General features: G+C 47.3%; 1 protein-coding gene across 2 annotated transcripts; it reads left to right on the plus strand.

Annotated features, from left to right (window-relative positions):
- Window positions 1-308: 308 nt before the first annotated feature.
- Window positions 309-16357, plus strand: LOC102057894 (tumor necrosis factor receptor superfamily member 1A). Of its 2 annotated transcripts, XM_055712148.1 has the most exons (10): window positions 309-476; window positions 9430-9631; window positions 9940-10068; window positions 10376-10519; window positions 12100-12181; window positions 12489-12556; window positions 12766-12888; window positions 13233-13270; window positions 14042-14201; window positions 14766-16357. In XM_055712148.1, the coding sequence occupies exons 1-10, from the start codon at window positions 438-440 to the stop codon at window positions 15065-15067; spliced, it is 1287 nt and encodes a 428-aa protein (XP_055568123.1). In that variant the 5' UTR covers window positions 309-437; the 3' UTR covers window positions 15068-16357. The 2 variants fall into 2 exon arrangements, with proteins under 2 accessions (XP_055568123.1, XP_027672723.2); XM_027816922.2 differs by lacking the exon at window positions 309-476 and having other exon boundaries at window positions 9361-9631.
- The last annotated feature ends 105 nt before the right edge of the window (window positions 16358-16462 follow it).

The raw sequence follows: 16462 nt of genomic DNA on the forward strand, positions 1-16462 counted from the left end.
ACTCCTTCTCCGGGTGTTCTCTAGCAGCGCCAGCCGCGGTGCACCGTCGCTCCCCGCCGCCGGCTCGCCCGTCGCGGGGTCGGAGAGCTGGCAGCCGGGCGGCGGGGCCGGGCCGCCCCCTTCCCCCCCCCCCCCCCCGGCCCCTCCCCCCCGCCCGCCGGGCCACCGCCCGCCCTCCCCCCCGCCCGCCGGGCCGCCCCCGTCCCCCCCTCCCCCCGCCCGCCGGGCCACCGCCCGCCCTCCCCCCCGCCCGCCGGGCCGCCCCCGTCCCCCCCTCCCCCCGCCCGCCGGGCCACCGCCCGCCGGGCCGCCCCCTTTCCTGCCGCCGGAAGCTCGGCTGGGCTCGGCGCTGCTCCGGCCGGCGCTGGGCAGGGCTGGGACGGCTTCCACGGAAGGCGGGGGGACCCTGCCATGGGGACGTAGCGGGCCGCAGAGCCATGCGCGGCCCGGCGCTGCCCCGCAGCTCGCTGGGGACGGTAAGTGGCGGCGGGGGCATCGCCGCTGCCGACGGGACGGGATCGTGCCCCGTGCCCCGGCGGCGGCTCCGCTCCCGCAGCGGGCCGTTTGCGGAGCTGCGGCCGGTTGCGGGGCTGCGCTGCCCGCCGCCCTTTCGGAGCCGGGCTCCCTCCCTGCCTCCTCGCCGCGGCGGGGCTGCCCGTCGGCCCAGCCCGGCTCGGCGGCTTCTGCTCGCGGGGGGCTTCGCTTTCCCTCACGGCAGCTCCGTGCGGGGGCGGGCGGCGCTGGCGGTGCCGTGTTCTCCCGCCGAGCGGCCAGGTGTGCAGCACGGTGGGGGGCGGCTGGCGCCGGGCTGGCAGGAGGGGCGGGAAGCCGGGGCCGCCATCCCGTGCCCCGCCGGGCAGCGGCGCTGCTGAGGGGAGGCCGGGCCGGAGCCGGCTCCCTGCTCCCTGCTCCCGGCTCCCTGCTCCCTCCTCCCCTCCCCGCCCACCGCCGGGCACCGGGTTCGCCGGCGCCGTTTCCGGGATTTGTCCCCGAGCCAGGGAAAAGGAGGCTGGGTTTACGGGAATGGCGGAGGATTTCCTGCGGCCGTGAGCTGGCGAGGCGCGGGGCCGCGCTGCCGCCGCCGAGCGGGGCCGGGGCCGGGCCGGGCGCGTCGCCGGTGTTAGAAGGGAGCTTTGTTGTCCCTCTGCTGGCGTTTAAACCAAGATGAGTGGGCTGTACCTGTGCCCCAACACGGATTTGTTTAAAAACAAGTTTAGCTTTGCCGGTAAATCTGCTTGAGTCAATATTTTTAAGCTGTCTGTTGTAATTTTGGGGGTGAAAAAGTTACTTGTCAAAGAAATCCGAGAGTTTCATGAATAACCTGACTGCTGTGGCCACCCACCATCAGCAGCGGCATTTTGAGGCAGTGACAGTAGTGGTAGCATCACGACACAGTTATAAATTCTGATATAAAAGTTACAAGGTCAGACGGTTTATCCCTAAATACCTGGGCACCTGCTTGCAGGCACTGGCATGTGGCTGTGCGGGACACGTAACCTTGGGTTAGCTGTTAATTCGTTGTCAGAAAGTTGTGAGTATGCAACTCCCAAGTTACCTTCTGCAGAAGTTTTATCTCTTTTTGCACTTGGAAGCTTTTGGAAACCAGGTAACACACTTCCAGCTCGCAGTGGCAGGGCAGCAGAGCTGGAACTGTGGAGTAGGAGCGCTTACACCTTGACACTGTGGATCATTTACCATCTCGGCACCTAGGTAGGATACATAAACTATTGACTTACGCATAGATTTCAAACCAGTTAGAAATAGGCTTTTCCAGGTGTGCTGACTTTAGTATAGCAGTGCGCATATTTTGCAGTAATTCAGATACTATATGTGATGTTATTTGTATTATTGGCAATAAAATATACAAAAATATAACTGGATTCCCCAGATTCATTGTATTATCTTCACTTAGATAATATGCTGGAGGAATAGTGTCCTTCAGTGGGATTTCTTTTTTTTTTTTGAGGACATTTTTCCCCTCCTATTTACATGTCATTTCAAGTTCTCACTAACACCGTACTCGCTCATTGCAGATCACATTTATCTTTTCCATAAAATCGATATTTTTTTTTCAGTGTTACAATTCTCACTCTGTTGCATGCCCTTCTATTTTCCATTTACTTTTCATACCATCCTGTGTTTGCTTTCGCATCCTTTCTTCCTCCCTTGGTGCCCTGTTTCTAGTTTTCCAGTTCTTGGTTTCCTCTAATTCTTTAAAACTTCCTATAGCTCGTTCCATGCATTTCCTCTTTTTGCGTGTCCTTGGCCTCATTTCCAGGTCCTCCATGTTTTCCCTGTGCACTCCTAACTTTTGCAGTGGAAAAAATGGCAGCTGTCTTCACTGAGGCCAGTGTGGTTTTTGTCTCAAAAAAAAAAAAAAGTTTCATTTATTAAAGGCAGTTCAGTTTTATGAAGGAAAAAAGACAAAATAGCCACAAGGGTGCTTCTGGCATTGATTCCTTTTGAAAGGAAAGGGAGGAATTGCAATTTTGAAGTTAGAAGCTGCATTATATAAAAATTGAAAACCAAGCTACCAAGTGCATTGTAAGAAAACTGTTGAGCCTACTGTCCCGTTTCCAGTAGTGGAACCCTTCTGCAAGGGGTTTTGGAGCAAGGCAGGCATAGAGCAATGAGAAATAAAAATACTTTCCTGGCTTCCAGTGATCTGCAACTATAGGAATTCTCAAGTTGAAATGGTGTCTTTCTATTTCAGACCCCTGAGTGTGTTTTTTTCTTCTGCTGATGGGTGTGGTGATTGCTTTTGGAACCCAGACATGTTTCTGGCACCCTCAGCACTCTGGCAGGGAGTCCCACACTTTGCCTAAAGAAGGGCCTCCCTGTATTTGTTCTGAAACTGTCTCCTACTTGTTTTACGCGATGCTTCTTACTTCTTGCATTGGAAGGGACAGAGAACAGGCATCCGAGTTCACCTTCTCCATGGCATTCATGATTTTAGGGCCCGCTATAGTACCCTCTGCTCAGTTTTCTGTTCTATAGACCAGTATTTTTTAATCATTCCTTTTATGACAGCCAGTCTGTACCACTGATTGTCCTTATTACCTTTCTCTGTATAATATCTGGATTAATTTATATTCTCAGGATTGGGAACCAGAACTGCAGTCTGCGTTCAGTTCTTATGGATTTGTATAATGACATAACAGTGCTCACTGTTTTGCCCTCAAATCCTTTCCTGATAATCTGTAGCACTTGATTGCATTTCTGATTGCTTTCTCCAGCTTGATTCATTCAACTTTTTATCTGCTTATTAAGCTAATTTCAATTTCTGTTTTTGATGACTGTCAACTTCTAGCTAAATGGAACATGCTGATGTCTGGGTCTGCGCTAATTTCAGTTATGTGGTAATTTTAAGTTCTCACAAGCAATCAGTATTGTTAGTTTGGATGCCTTTCCCTTACTTTTTACTAAGTAATCAATTTTTTGCATTAGCAGTATTATTGGGGCTAAAAGCAGTTTTGTCATTTTGCTCCTCTTTATCCATTTTCTTTAAATGTCACAAAGGTGTTTTGTTTTTATTTGGGGCAGATGTCTTGTGTTCTGTCCCATAATCTTGTCCTCATCCCTGGCTACCCGATTGCTTCCTTTGAACCCTTGGTAACACAGATCTTTCTGTTGTGGTCTTGGGAGCTTGACAGCGAGAAGCACATCTCAAAGCATCATTGCTCTGTTAAAACAAACAAGAGTGTGTCAGTTGCAATAAGTAGGGCTCACTCAGCATGTGACAATTACCTGGCTCTTAAAAAATTCACCTAGTGAGTCACTGACAAGGGGTGTGAGTGTGGCTGTGGCACAGCGTGGGCAGGGGCTGAGGACTCGTGCTCTGCTCAAAATCCACTCGGGATTGAAAGGGGAGGCCCCGCAGACCCTTGCCGCAGCTCTTGCTCGGGCAGCGCTCAGCTTCAAGGCTGTGCAGGCTGTACAGCTCTGGAATCAGCCCTGAAGGCAGGCAGGCAAAGCACTGGGCTGTGGGTGGACTCAGGACTCTGACACTGTTCACCACTGTGTCCTCTAAGGAAAAATGAAAAAGTTATTTTCTGCTGGTTGTGGTCACCTACTGACTTTTCCACTCTTTATCTCTGGTGATATGAGGTAAACACTTCTAACTTTATGTACAATAAAGATAGGTACACATTTTGTAATGTGAAGTCCATTATCTTTATAGATAAATCAGTTTTTTATGGTTTTTAAGTTAAGATTTCTAAGGCCTTCTTCATTGCATGAAAGTTATTACCAGTTTCCTGATTTTAGACAAGTGCAGCATTCCTCCATCTGATCTTCAGAAAATGGAGGATTATTTATAATAATAGCTCTTGTATTTTTCTTTTGACCTTTCCAGGTTTTGGTGAGCAATGAGAAAAGCTTCCTGTAAATGTTGCTTCAATACACATTTCTCAATGTGTAAAGCAGAAGTTCTGGTTTCCTGTGCATCTTTGTGTAGCAAACTTAAAATGCAAACCTCAAAGAGCTTTTGGAAATGGCTGAAGCAGTCAAAGATCATCAGGCTAATCTTGCACCCTGATTTCTTTGGTAGCCTGTTACTCTGAATAAGATCTCTATTTTCCTCCACACTTCCAGGCTGGCTAATTTTTATGACTCATCAAAAAGGCTAACAGATGACTAATATGTAAATTACTTGAATATTGGCGTGTATCATGCTGAACTCTTAAGCAAAGGGAAGTTTCTATTAAGAAATGCTTGAGAAGTTCTAATGACTTGCCATGCCTTTTATTTGCAGGTAGTTCTTTAGTTTAAAAATGGAATTTGCAAAATTGAATTTTTTTTGAGAGAAGCAGTTGAATAAATTGTTGTTGGGGAAACAATTATTAAATTATTAATGTCAGGTGTGTACAAAAAAGAGTAAGCCTCCTAATCGGATTTTAACAGCACATCTGGATTTATAATGTTGTTTTATTCTGAAAATGTCAGCTTTATCCTTTTGTAACAAGGAGATTTGAACTGAAAATTACTTATTTGGAACTATTCTACAAATTAGCTTAGTGATGGGCAATACTTTGTGAATTGTTTGGAATACTAATACCCGAGCATCTGCTCTAGCAAGTATTGCCTTCCTGTTAGTTCACATGAACAGGCGTGGGGTGTCAAGGTGCTGTGTGTGTGCAGGAGTAATTTCTCACCTGGCTAATCCCCCCCCTCCTCTTCCCACTTAGTTTGCTTGCTGTGACTGGCCTTGGTCCTCTCGGGACACCTCTAGGCATCCACTGGCTTTCTACCAGAGGGGTAGAAAGAGGGAGTCTTGCTCCCAACAAAACCCTCTCTGTCCTCTTCTCTGTCATACTGTCATACCTGTGTGTCACTGTACCTGCTTTGGGGGCTTGTGTAGCGCTTTTTTCCCCACTGTAGCTATCTGGCAGTAAGTTGCTGACATGAGACATAAGAAGGACCTGGGGCTGCTTCATATCCAAGGAGAATGTGTGGGGCATATAGCTGTCACCAGGAGGGGTGGAATCATTTAAGGAAGCAGCATTCTGGTTTTTATCTGCTGTGTTTTGTTTATTTCTGCAGCAGTTTCAGAAATAAAACCTAGAGTTTCTGCTGACTTTTTTTTTTTTCCTGGGCAGTCCCCGCTCACTAAAAACGTGAAACACCGGTGTGCATGATGTGGTTTGGTGGTTTCAATTATCATTTGGCTTAGGTAATGCACGCTGTCCACTTCTCTATGCAGTATTGGTTAGTGGATGCTTGTTCTTTCTCCTGGCAAGTGGAATCAGAGCATGTTATAAATGTAACAATGGAAAGTCACCTTATTTCAGTTGTAGAAGACCTTTAAACTGCCTTGGTGAGCAGCGATCAGTGACTTGAGGCTTCAGGGTTTGGTAAATGGGGCTACGTCTGGCTGGCGCCTGGTGGCCAGCGGTGCCCCTCAGGGCTCAGTGCTACGGCCGGTTCTGGTCAGTGTGTTTATCAGTGATCTGGGGGCAGGAGCTGACCGCACCAGTTTGCTGATGGTACCGAACTGGGAGGTGCTGTTGACTCTCCTGAGGGACAAGAGGCCTTGCAGAGGGATCTGGGTAGATTGGAGCCTTGGGCTGTGGCCGATGGGATGAAATCCAGCAAGTCCCAGTGGCGGATTCTGCACTTGGGATGGAGCAGCACCGGGCACAAGTGTGAACTGGGAGGGGAGTGGCTGCAGAGCAGCCCTGCAGCAGGGGCTCCGGGGTGCTGGTGGGCAGCAGGCTCAGGATCGGTCAGCAGTGTGCCCTGGCAGCCACGGGCAACCCGCACCCGGGGGTGCATCACACGCAGCATCACCGGCCGGGCAAGGGAGCCGGTCACCCCGCTGTGCCCAGCCTCGGCGCGGCCTCGCCCTGAGCGCCGGGGGCAGGTCTGGGCCCCGCCGTTTCAGAAGGACGGGAAGGTCCTCGAAGGTGCCCAGAGGAGGGACCAAAGCTGGTGAAAGGGCCGCAGGGCTCGTGTCCTGTGAGGAGCGGCTGGGGACTTGGGGCCTGTCTGGTTTGGAGCGAAGGGGGCTGAGGGGCGACCCCATGGCGCTCTGCAGCTCCCTGGGGAGGGGAGGTGGAGAGGGAGGTGCTGAGCTCTTCTCCCTGGGGTCCAGCGACGGGACACGCGGGAGCGGTTCAGAGCTGAGACTGGACACGAGGAAGCCTTTCGTCACCCAGAGGTGGCCAGGCGCTGGGACAGGCTTCCGAGAGAGGTGGTGGCTGCCCCGAGCCTGGCGGGGGGTGAGGCCTTTGGTCAGAGCCCTTACCACCACCTGCAGCGTGTGGTCAGCCCTGCAGTGGCCAGGCCGTGGGGCTGGGTGGCCGCTGAGGTCCCTCCCAGCTGGAACAGGCCATTCTATTCTAATTTCACATATTTCCTGAATTTTATGAAGTCTGTCGTTGGTAAAAATCTGTATACTGCTGAAGGGCTTGGGGAGCTGCTTAAGGTGATGGTGTGTGGTTTTTTGCTTGGTTTTAGGTTTTTTGCCATGTGAATGATTTTTCTGGAAGGCCGAGTCACTGGTTCGTGAATCACTTGTGGTCTGTGACTCTTTGTTCCTCAGATTTTGATCAGTAATAATGTGTTAATTCTGGTTTGATTACACTTGCAGACACACTTTTGTTCAATCTGATAAAACTGAAAATACCTTTCCTGTTTTCTTTGGGTTTTGAAGGTGTATCTGACTAATTTTCTATGTATTTTTAGCTTGATCTTTGGAGCTTTCCTCTGTTGTTTCTGTTGCTGACTTATCTGTCTTACGAGTCGATTGTATAGATTCTTATATCTGGGGATTAATCATTGCCTAGAGAATCAGGATTGTTTTATTTTGGCTGTCAGACCATTTGTGTGAATTATCTGTTGTTTTCCTGCAAGTGGTCAATCTTTTAAGACTGTCAGCTGCTGAAAACAAGTTTTATTTCTTACTGAGTTGTTGGAGTGCTTGCATTTATCCTGTGGTCAGCTAATGAAGTCTCAAATGATAGCTATTTAAATATGTGGTTTGTTTTTTTTTTTTTTTCCTTTTTTGTTCCCCCTGTTCATCTGGTCTATTGCATATGTCTTTGACAGTGCTGTCTGAAAAATGGGGTTTTTGCTTTGTCAGAGTTGCAAAGTCCTATCCTTCCTGAGGTTTTAAGTTGCTTTCATGTATGTACCTTTTCTCCCCAAGGCTTTTTAAGAGAGAAACAGGACAGTGTGGGGCTGTCATAGCCATCTTATTTTGTGTATCTTTTCCTAAGCTTGCAACCACAAAATTGGTATCAGCATTGTGGTTTACCCTTACTGGTTTACTTTGCTTTTGCTACAAGTCTCCTAGCTGAAAAAGCAAAAAGAAGCAGAACTCTAAAGCTGTGCCCATGTAGTTAAGCATCTTGCCACTTTAAAAAAGGCAAGCTGGGAAAACATTACAACATAGGGAAGTTGGTGCAGTAAAAGTGTGAGGTTGTATGGACGGGGTGGGGTGGTATTTATTTGCATGCACACACACACGCAAAAAAGTTGATTTTCAGGCATTCACATGATCTGATGCATAGACTGCATTGGCACGCACTCCTCACGACATACTTGGGAGCACCAACATGTGTATGTCCAGATGGTGTGGCCAGGATCACTTGTGTGCAGTGCAGATGATGAGGCATGCTGGCTGTCAAGTCTTCATCGTGCTTCTGGCGTTCTTCATGGCACCACAAACTAGTTTTTGGACAAGTCCATCAAACCCTTTGGGAGTAATCAGCTGGGTTTGCTCCATGGAAACTTGCTGACTTGACGTTCCATAAATTTTGGGCCAAGTTGTTTCCCGGTTTTGTTTTTTCTTTAACCTTTTTGGGTTTTTATGGTGGTTTTTTTTCCTTGCCTGAACACATGCTTGAAATACATGCCTAAGGTCTGTTTTTCTGTTGGGCCAACAGGCAAAGGAATTGTGTTTGTGATATGGTGCAATCTCATTACTGTCCTCCTGGTCTTTTGCTGATGAGTCATCTATGCTGTGGTCTTACCACAGTGTAGACCTTTTGGCCATGTCATAAACAGCACATTTCTCAATTTCACTGTTGGGAATAATGTCCTGAAAACAATGTCCAGGGAATGGTGTCTTTCATTGTTGGCATAGGCTGTTCTTTTAACCCTTTGCTCTGCTGTTCCTTCCCGCATGTGTGTGTACACACACTCATGCTGTCTTACAGTCATACTGCAGTCACGCCAATTTTAATATTTCTGTTAACATTCTTGATAAGTCCTCTTCAAAATGAAAAACCAGCAAGTAAATCTTAAAGGAATTAGAAAAAACCCACCGCATTTCTGTGGCAGACTGTTCAGACTGAGTGTTAACAGCTGCAGTTTAAGAGGAAGAATGTATGTTTGACAGGGAGAGAAGTTGAAAACCTAACTTTCCCACGGTTCTAGGGCTGGCTTGCTCTGGAGGAGTTTTGGAATGTTTTCTGTACTTTGCATGCAGTGAGATCCCCCTCTGCTGCCTTATTCCAGACTTCACATCTGGTTTATTTATTTGATAGAACTGCAAGTACTGGATACTTCCTTCTTTCTGGATCTGTTGCTGGATGGGCAGTCTGCCTTCCTTCCTTAATAAAAACATTCCCTTGCTCTTGAGAAACTTTCTTGCAAGTTGCAGGATTTTCAAGGCATTTCATCTACAAATTACACATCACAAAAAGTATTTTCTTTATATACAATTAATTTGTCATAGAGACCATTATGTTGCATTTATTAATAACACAGATGACAGGCATGGGTTGTTCGGGGTTTTTTTGGTAAATAATTTCCCCACACACTTGTCAGTGGAGGGTTCTGATGACAGAATTGGTTAAGTCAATTGAACTCGCTGTTATAGCAAGATTTCATTGTAAGTGCTGAAGTCAGCTCTGCAGTCTGCAAGAGGATATGATGTTTTCTGACCTTGTTTCTCTCCCTCTTTCTTTCCCTCTGTATTTACAGGTTATCCTAACATTTGTCTGTGTGTTGACAAAGGAATCTGTAGAAATTGCTCCAGTGCCATATACACTGCAAGTCCATCGGGTAGCTTTGGATGGAAGAGACCCCTCTAACCCTTTGAGGAGAGAAAAGAGGCAGGTGCAGTGTCAACTGGGACAGTACCTACATCCCAGAGAGACCCACTGCTGCATGAGGTGCCATGCAGGTACGTAAAATAAGTATAGTAATATACCTTCACCTTAGAGGTGTTTCACTGTCCTGTGCTCTCAAACTGTCTCTGTCCTGCCAGCTACATCAGTGCTCCCTTTCCTTGGTACTTATCCCTACCCAGATAAATTCTCATTCCTTGTCTTTTCTTTTGGACTCTGTGTCCTTCATGCTGTTGACAGCAAGCATACTCGGTCCTTACATCATCAGCTCCAGAGTTTCTCTTGAGGAATCAGTGACTCCTATCCTCCCTAAGACAATGTGTTTGCCTTCCTGTCAGAGCTCTGTTGAATGATTTTCTTGCAGGTACCTACAAGGCGAAAGACTGTGATCGGCCTGACCAGGCACCTGTCTGTCTTCCGTGTGCTAATGGCACATTCACAGCTGTTGATAACACCATGTCTAAATGCTTCCAGTGCACACATTGCCGTACAGGTGAGTTATCTACAGAACCTGAGGGAAATGGGTGGTAGTGGCGGGTGGGAGGTTGGAGGGGATGGCAAGGTGAGTGAGGAAGCTGGGAAAAGTACAATTGAATGGGCAAAAGGACAGTGTATGGGAAGGGATTGGGAACAGCAGGAATAACAGTTAGCAAATTACTACAGTCTGATACACAGTTTGCACCCTTTTTGGCCTTTTTCTGGAAGGTTAGGGGATAATAATACCTGTCGTCGTAACAGTGCTCTTTCAGTTGAAGGTGAAGGAAGAGGTTGGAATAATCATTTCTTCTTTCCTTCCTCAGAATTCCAGCAGATAGTAGAGACCCCCTGCACCCCAAAGCAAGATACTGTATGCGGCTGTCGGAAGAATCAGTATCAGATTGGCCCATCTGATCTCTTCCAGTGTAGGAACTGCAGCTTGTGTGTCAATGGCATTATTGCCAACTGTGAGTATGGCATGGATATGGCTCCAGTATGGACATACTGTACTAGGGTAGTCGTTAACAGTCCTCTGTTCACTTGCTGATACTGTAGCACCTTGACCTGAAGTGATTGTAGTTTTGGAACAACTGTTGCTTTTGTCTGTGCCCTTTTCCCATTTTTTGCCTGCCTTGGCATCAATCCCTATTTTCTATCATGGGTTTTTCCTTCCTTTTGTTCTTGAATGGTTTCTTGGGTTTTGGCTGTTGTGAGGAGATACTTTCTACTTGATTTGGTACATCTGCCTTGCACGTACAAGGTCTTTATGTTCTAGAGCAGACTTCCCCCTCGCCTTCCTTTTTTGTCTTCTGATGCTCATTGCGTTTCCCTCACCAGCTCCTGGAAGCACTTTGAGTACAATGGCTGAAAATACTGTTGGTTCCAGTGCTCAGCTGAACCGCTTGCCAGTCGGTTGCTGAACACCACAGTGTACTGTGCAGTGTTTTAAAGTAAAGAGCTTCTCAGGTAATGCTGAACTGTACCCAGTGGCATTGGGCATGATCTGGGGATGGTGCAGGCATCTGAGAGAAGTACCTGTGTCAGCTGTCCCAAGCTGCCTCATCTCCAGTCAAGAATCAGAGATCTTAATGAAATACTGCTTGCTGCCCTCCACTTTGTGCTGCAGTCTAATTCTGTTCGTGTCCCGTAAATGCTGCTTACCTTGTCCTGAAGCTATCCCTTCTTTGCAAATTCTGCTGCTTGTGATCCCTTTCCCATCTCTTACCCTGCCTAGCGTGAGGTTTGCTGTCTCTCTGGTGAATGTGTTCCCTCTGGTGCTCAGTAATCTATCTTGTCACAGTTTCCATGCTTGTGTTTATCCTCCAGGGTCATCATCGTATGCTGCCCTTCAGCAGTTTTCTTCCCTCTTGGCTGATGTAGAACAGTTTTAGTCCTGTCCCTCTCTTGCCACAGAACGCATGCTGCTTGTTCTGGTACCTTTTTCCCTCCCCCTCATGCACCTTAATGTCTTTCTATTGCTATTCTTGTCTGCTCCTCCCCACACCTATTTTACTTGGTCTCCATACTGTGACTTGCTTAGAAGCAATAGCTCTTTCCTTTCTTATCCCTTGCACTCGCAGCATAGCAGATCACAAGAGTGGATATGTGTCCCATGGGTTGAAGTGATTTCTCCCTGCCATGAACTGACTTCCTCACCAGTCCCAGCTGCTCAGGGACCACTTCTCCCTTATTTTTGCCTGACTAATGTGATTTCCCCTTCCTGTCACACTTGAACTTGAGTGACTTTCCCTGCTTTTGTGCTGGAACGGTCATTATCTGTTAGACCAATTTCAGCTGCACTGTAATTTTAGACCCTTTCCAAGCCTCTACAGAGGTCCCTGACCTATCAGGACAGTGGAACTGTTATTTTTCTTTTTCTCCTTCCCCCAGCTCTGTCCTCAAACATAGACCTAATCCTCTATCTTTTTCAGTAGCAGTTCTGAAGGCTCAAAGAGGGATAGTCTCCCACCCGTCTTGGAGTGGATTTCTGTCCTTTTGTTTTTTTCTCTGTCCAGAATACAGCAATGGTTTCTTCTTTTCTCTACAGGTTCAAAGAACAAAGACACAATTTGCAGGTGTAAGCCTCGATTCTTCTTGACACTTAGTAATGTTTGCAAGCCTTGCAACAGGTGAGGTTTATTTTTTTCTCTGTCTGCTCCTCCACTGAGTAGGAGAGACAGCAGACACAAGCCTCACAGGGGGAGGAAATTTTCCTCAAGGCTCTTTACAACATTCTGCCTTTCTGGCGCAATCAGGTCTTCCCCTCTGCCACCCCCAGTCTTCTGAATGTAGGCATCAGCCTACTAAAATCCCAGTCACAGGCCACACTGCATTGCTTTGCTTTGCAGGCTCATCTTAACTTGTCTGTTACTCAGGATTGTTACAAATGGCTGCCGTTTCATTTCACAGTCGCTCACCTCTGATTTGCTCTTTCAGCTGCATTGGAGAAGAATGCTTGCAGTGTCATAGCCCAGTGACTACCTCACCGACTTCATCTGGGCTGAGTGAGTACTGCGGGAACTGAGGGGCAGTGAAATCTTTTCAGTGTGGGCTTTTGTTCTGTTAGTGCCTTTTGTAAAGTGTTACTTTCTCCACTCTCTCAAACCGCTATTCTTTTTCTGCAGTTTGCATGTCTTCACTTGCTGTTCTTCCTCTAGCACCTACCACCTTCTTTCTCAGTCACTCACTCATTTGCCCTCTTCCTTTTGTCCAGATGTGAGCCTTGTCCTTGGCATCATTGTTGCAATATTTGGAGTTATCTCTGTCCTCTACATTGTAAATAAAGTAGTGAAGCTGGTCCAGGAAAATGGGATAGCGTCGTCTTTCTACTCCTGTGGTGAGTACAGCCGCAAATGCAGTGATATGAATTGGGATAGACATCGCTCTCTGTGTGATGTGTATGTGCACACGTGTGAGGGGAAAGAGGGGGATCCCGTTTCTCTGCTTTGTTGCAAGGCCAGAGGAACACAGGAACTTGACAGCAGAGCTTATTGGTGCAGTTCTTACAACTCTGCATCCATGCCCATAGCTGTGACTGAGAGGGCATGTGAGCTCATTGCTGGGGGATCTGCATGTGCCCTTTTTGAGGGCAGGATTTTGCATAGCTGCTTTGCCGTTTTCTCTGGGATGAGAGGAAGTGAAAATAATTCCTGCTTTCTTTTCTCTTTTTTTCCTTTAAAGTTTCTTTGCCGCAGACAACCAAAGAGCCAGTATCTGAGGTGAGCAAGATGATGAGTATAAGAACTTTTCCTTCTGCTTTCAACTGTGTTAGTCTGGGATCCAGAGTAACATTTTTCCCTGTGGGCTGTTTTCAGCCCTTGTATTTTCAAATGAGCTGAGTAATAGGGCTGTTTAATTCAGAAGTCTTTTCCTGTAGAGGGTGGAGTCATTAACATTTTACATGCCCTCTTCTACAGGATGCTGCTCAAACTCCTGGCTTTTTGCTTTTTTTTTCTTTCTGGATGCATTTTTTTTTCAGCTAGCTGGTACTTAATTCCTTTTTCTCTATATACACCAGACTTGGAGGATTTAGCTCATTTTACTTCAGATCTTGACCCCACAAGCCTCTCAGTGCTGCTTCACAGTGTGTTTTTGTGTCCAGTGTTGTACTGCAATTAAGAGGGCCCAAACAGTAGCTGAGATGAGGTTTCCACAGCCTTACAGAGAAGGCTGGTGGGAAAGGTGGCATGTTGAGCTTCTAGAATGGTGGTGATTTCCGGTCCCAGCCTTACCTGATTTTGTAAAGAAATACTTTTTTCCAGACTTCTGTGTTTTGATGCCAAAAAGGAGTTAAACTTCCTGGGTTCTGCTGGAAAGAGATGTTTGGTGCCTTCTGCTCCAACAAGGCATATAGGAAGAATTAAAACCTCAGCAGTTGCTCCCCACCTAGCTTGGATAAATTTTACTATATAAAGCTAGAGGTTCTTTGCAGGAGACGGGTGTATTGTGCTGCTGTGGGTGATTCTGGACTAAGAAAATGTGTCTTTCAGGCTGAGGTAAAAAGAAGTGAAGTCTCCATCCTTGTTTCTGAGTCCCAGAAGGAAACAGAATTGCTGGTGAATGCAACACCACCACCTGCGCCTCTGCTGCAGAGTTCCCATGAATTACCAGACTGTGTCAGACCTGCCAGGAAGACGCAGCTTCCAGGCAGTAAGTGAAACTCCCCCCATCCTTCCCTCTTTCCCCTGGCAAACAAGAACCTGATTATGCAGATGCAGCTAGGAGGATGTTGAACAGCCCTTACCTGGTGTGCACGACCTGTGTGTATACTTCATGCATGGCACAGTACAAAGCGAGAAGCATGCCCAGAGCCTGCCAGGCTGTATATGCTAAACACCTGTGCAAGACTTTTCTGTTCTCCCTTTTCCCTAGTAGCAAAATAGATTGTCATATGTGGCAACATGCTGTCAGTCTTGGTGCCTCTGGGATGGTGACCCAAGGCATCCTTTTTGCAGGAGTGTGGCAGCAAGGCCCTAAGCATGCATGCCCAGCTCTGCTCATAACCTTACACAAGAGCGTATGGAAGCATCCCTGTTGCTTTTTGAGGGGTAAGGGCAAGTCTGGACATCACACAAGTCTGTGTGACTGCTTAATAGAAGACCTACACAGGAGGGGTAATACCTGATCCCAAGGCACCATCCAGCCTTGGATTATTTGCATTTTCCTTGAGGCTGCAGAACTCTGGTTTTCACACTTTTTCTTCTCTTTTCACAGACCCTGCTATTCTCTACACTGTAGTCGATCACGTACCACCATCTCGGTGGAAAGAGTTTGTGAGGCGTCTGGGTCTGAGTGACTGTGATCTAGAGCGAATTGAGATGGAACATCGACGTTTACGAGATGCCCAGTATGAAATGCTTAGACTGTGGAAACTGCAGATGGGCCATGCTGCAACTGTGGAGCGCATCAGCTGTGTTCTTAACCACATGGAGCTGAGTGGCTGCAGTGAAGCTGTTCAAGAGGCTTTGCTAAACCAGAACTCTCCTCAGCCTTGCAGCCTCCACAGCCATCTTTAATCTGTTCTGCTTTGGTTGCCCTGTTAAGAGAGAGGATCATAACTCCCTTTTCTGTCTTCCTTTTCCCGTATCTCCCAATCTTTCTAACACTCCTTAGCTGGGTTTGTTGGAGGTGGCAGCAGATCATGCTGGAGGAAGGCTGAGGCTTGCTTCTCAGCCACCATGTAACTCAACACCTTTAAGCCAAGACAGACTTCTGCAACAACTCCTTTCCCAAGGTGGGAAAGCATCTCATAAAGTGAGGTGTGAACTCAGACCAAGATGGAAACGGGAGCTCAGAGTGACTTGATCAGCTGCTTGATGGACAAATTGTTGCTGAAACAGATGCTCCACCCACCATGTGCTGGGTAAACTTCTAGGATGACTTGGTTAAGCTGGCTGTTTGGGTGGTAAAGTACTCGCTGACTTTTTGCAGATCTGTTTTTCTGCAAGATCAGACAGTTGAACTGGCTCACATTGCAGCCCTGTGATTGCTAAACCTGACTCAAGGGAAGTGGTGGGAGGATGTGCCTCCTGCTGCGAGCGGGGGAAGATTGCCCCCTTTTGGTATCGGCTAGTTTCGCTGTGGCAAAAGAATTAAGCGATCCAGAAGTGGTGGCTCATGAGAAACAACGGGAGGATGTTACTCTTTCCACACCCCCATTTCCCTCAAGTTCAAGAGGAATAAGGATTCCAGGCCAGTGAGTCAGATGAGAGGGTTGGTGCTTTTTTTCTCAAACTTTTTTTTTCCCTGTAACTAGAAACCATGTAAGATAGCATTAACAAAACACCTGCCTGCGTGTCTGTCCAAGTGCAGAGTGGGAAGGAATGCGTGCGTGCAGCTCGGTGAGAAGGTACCTGTGTACCTGGTAGTGTGAGTGCCTCTGCAGACCTGTGCTTGCACACAGGTCAGGAGGCTTGTGTCTACTTGCTTATCTATCTCTAAACGATTTGCTGAATCTGATCTGATTGCAAATGGGACTGTGTATGTGTACATATATATAAAAATACACATATATATGTGTATCTTAGCAACTGTTGAATAACTTCACACTACTACCTGGACTGCATTCTGTGACTGCTACTTGAGTGTGAGAGCCATTCAGTACTATCTCCAGGTTCTCTCCATCACTTTCTCACAGGTGTTACCCTGGGTGAAGCAGAAGTAGCAAAAATCAATTAGCCTGCATCAGGTGCAGGTTGTCCACACATTTGTAACGTGGATGTTTTTCTTTAGTCTCATCCCTTGACCACAGAGGAACTTTCTATTGTAAATACACTAAATGCTCTGAATTAAAATTCCTATTTTTACCTCTGCCTTCATTCTGGTTTTGTCCATATCAACTTCTGTGACTGTGGGTGGGGGCAGAGAAAGGGGAATAACTTCCAGAAGTGGCAAGAGTGGCTGGCTTGATG

The sequence above is a fragment of the Falco cherrug genome, chromosome 5, assembly GCF_023634085.1.
Source record: "Falco cherrug isolate bFalChe1 chromosome 5, bFalChe1.pri, whole genome shotgun sequence".
Classification (NCBI taxonomy): Eukaryota; Metazoa; Chordata; class Aves; order Falconiformes; family Falconidae; genus Falco; species Falco cherrug.

Coding starts and splice junctions, on each gene's coding strand:
- LOC102057894 (XM_027816922.2), top strand. CDS start 9,376: ATGATGTTTTCTGACCTTGTTTCTCTCCCTCTTTCTTTCCCTCTGTAT. Junction 9,632..9,939: donor CTGCATGAGGTGCCATGCAG/GTACGTAAAATA, acceptor ATTTTCTTGCAG/GTACCTACAAGGCGAAAGAC. Junction 10,069..10,375: donor GTGCACACATTGCCGTACAG/GTGAGTTATCTA, acceptor TTCCTTCCTCAG/AATTCCAGCAGATAGTAGAG.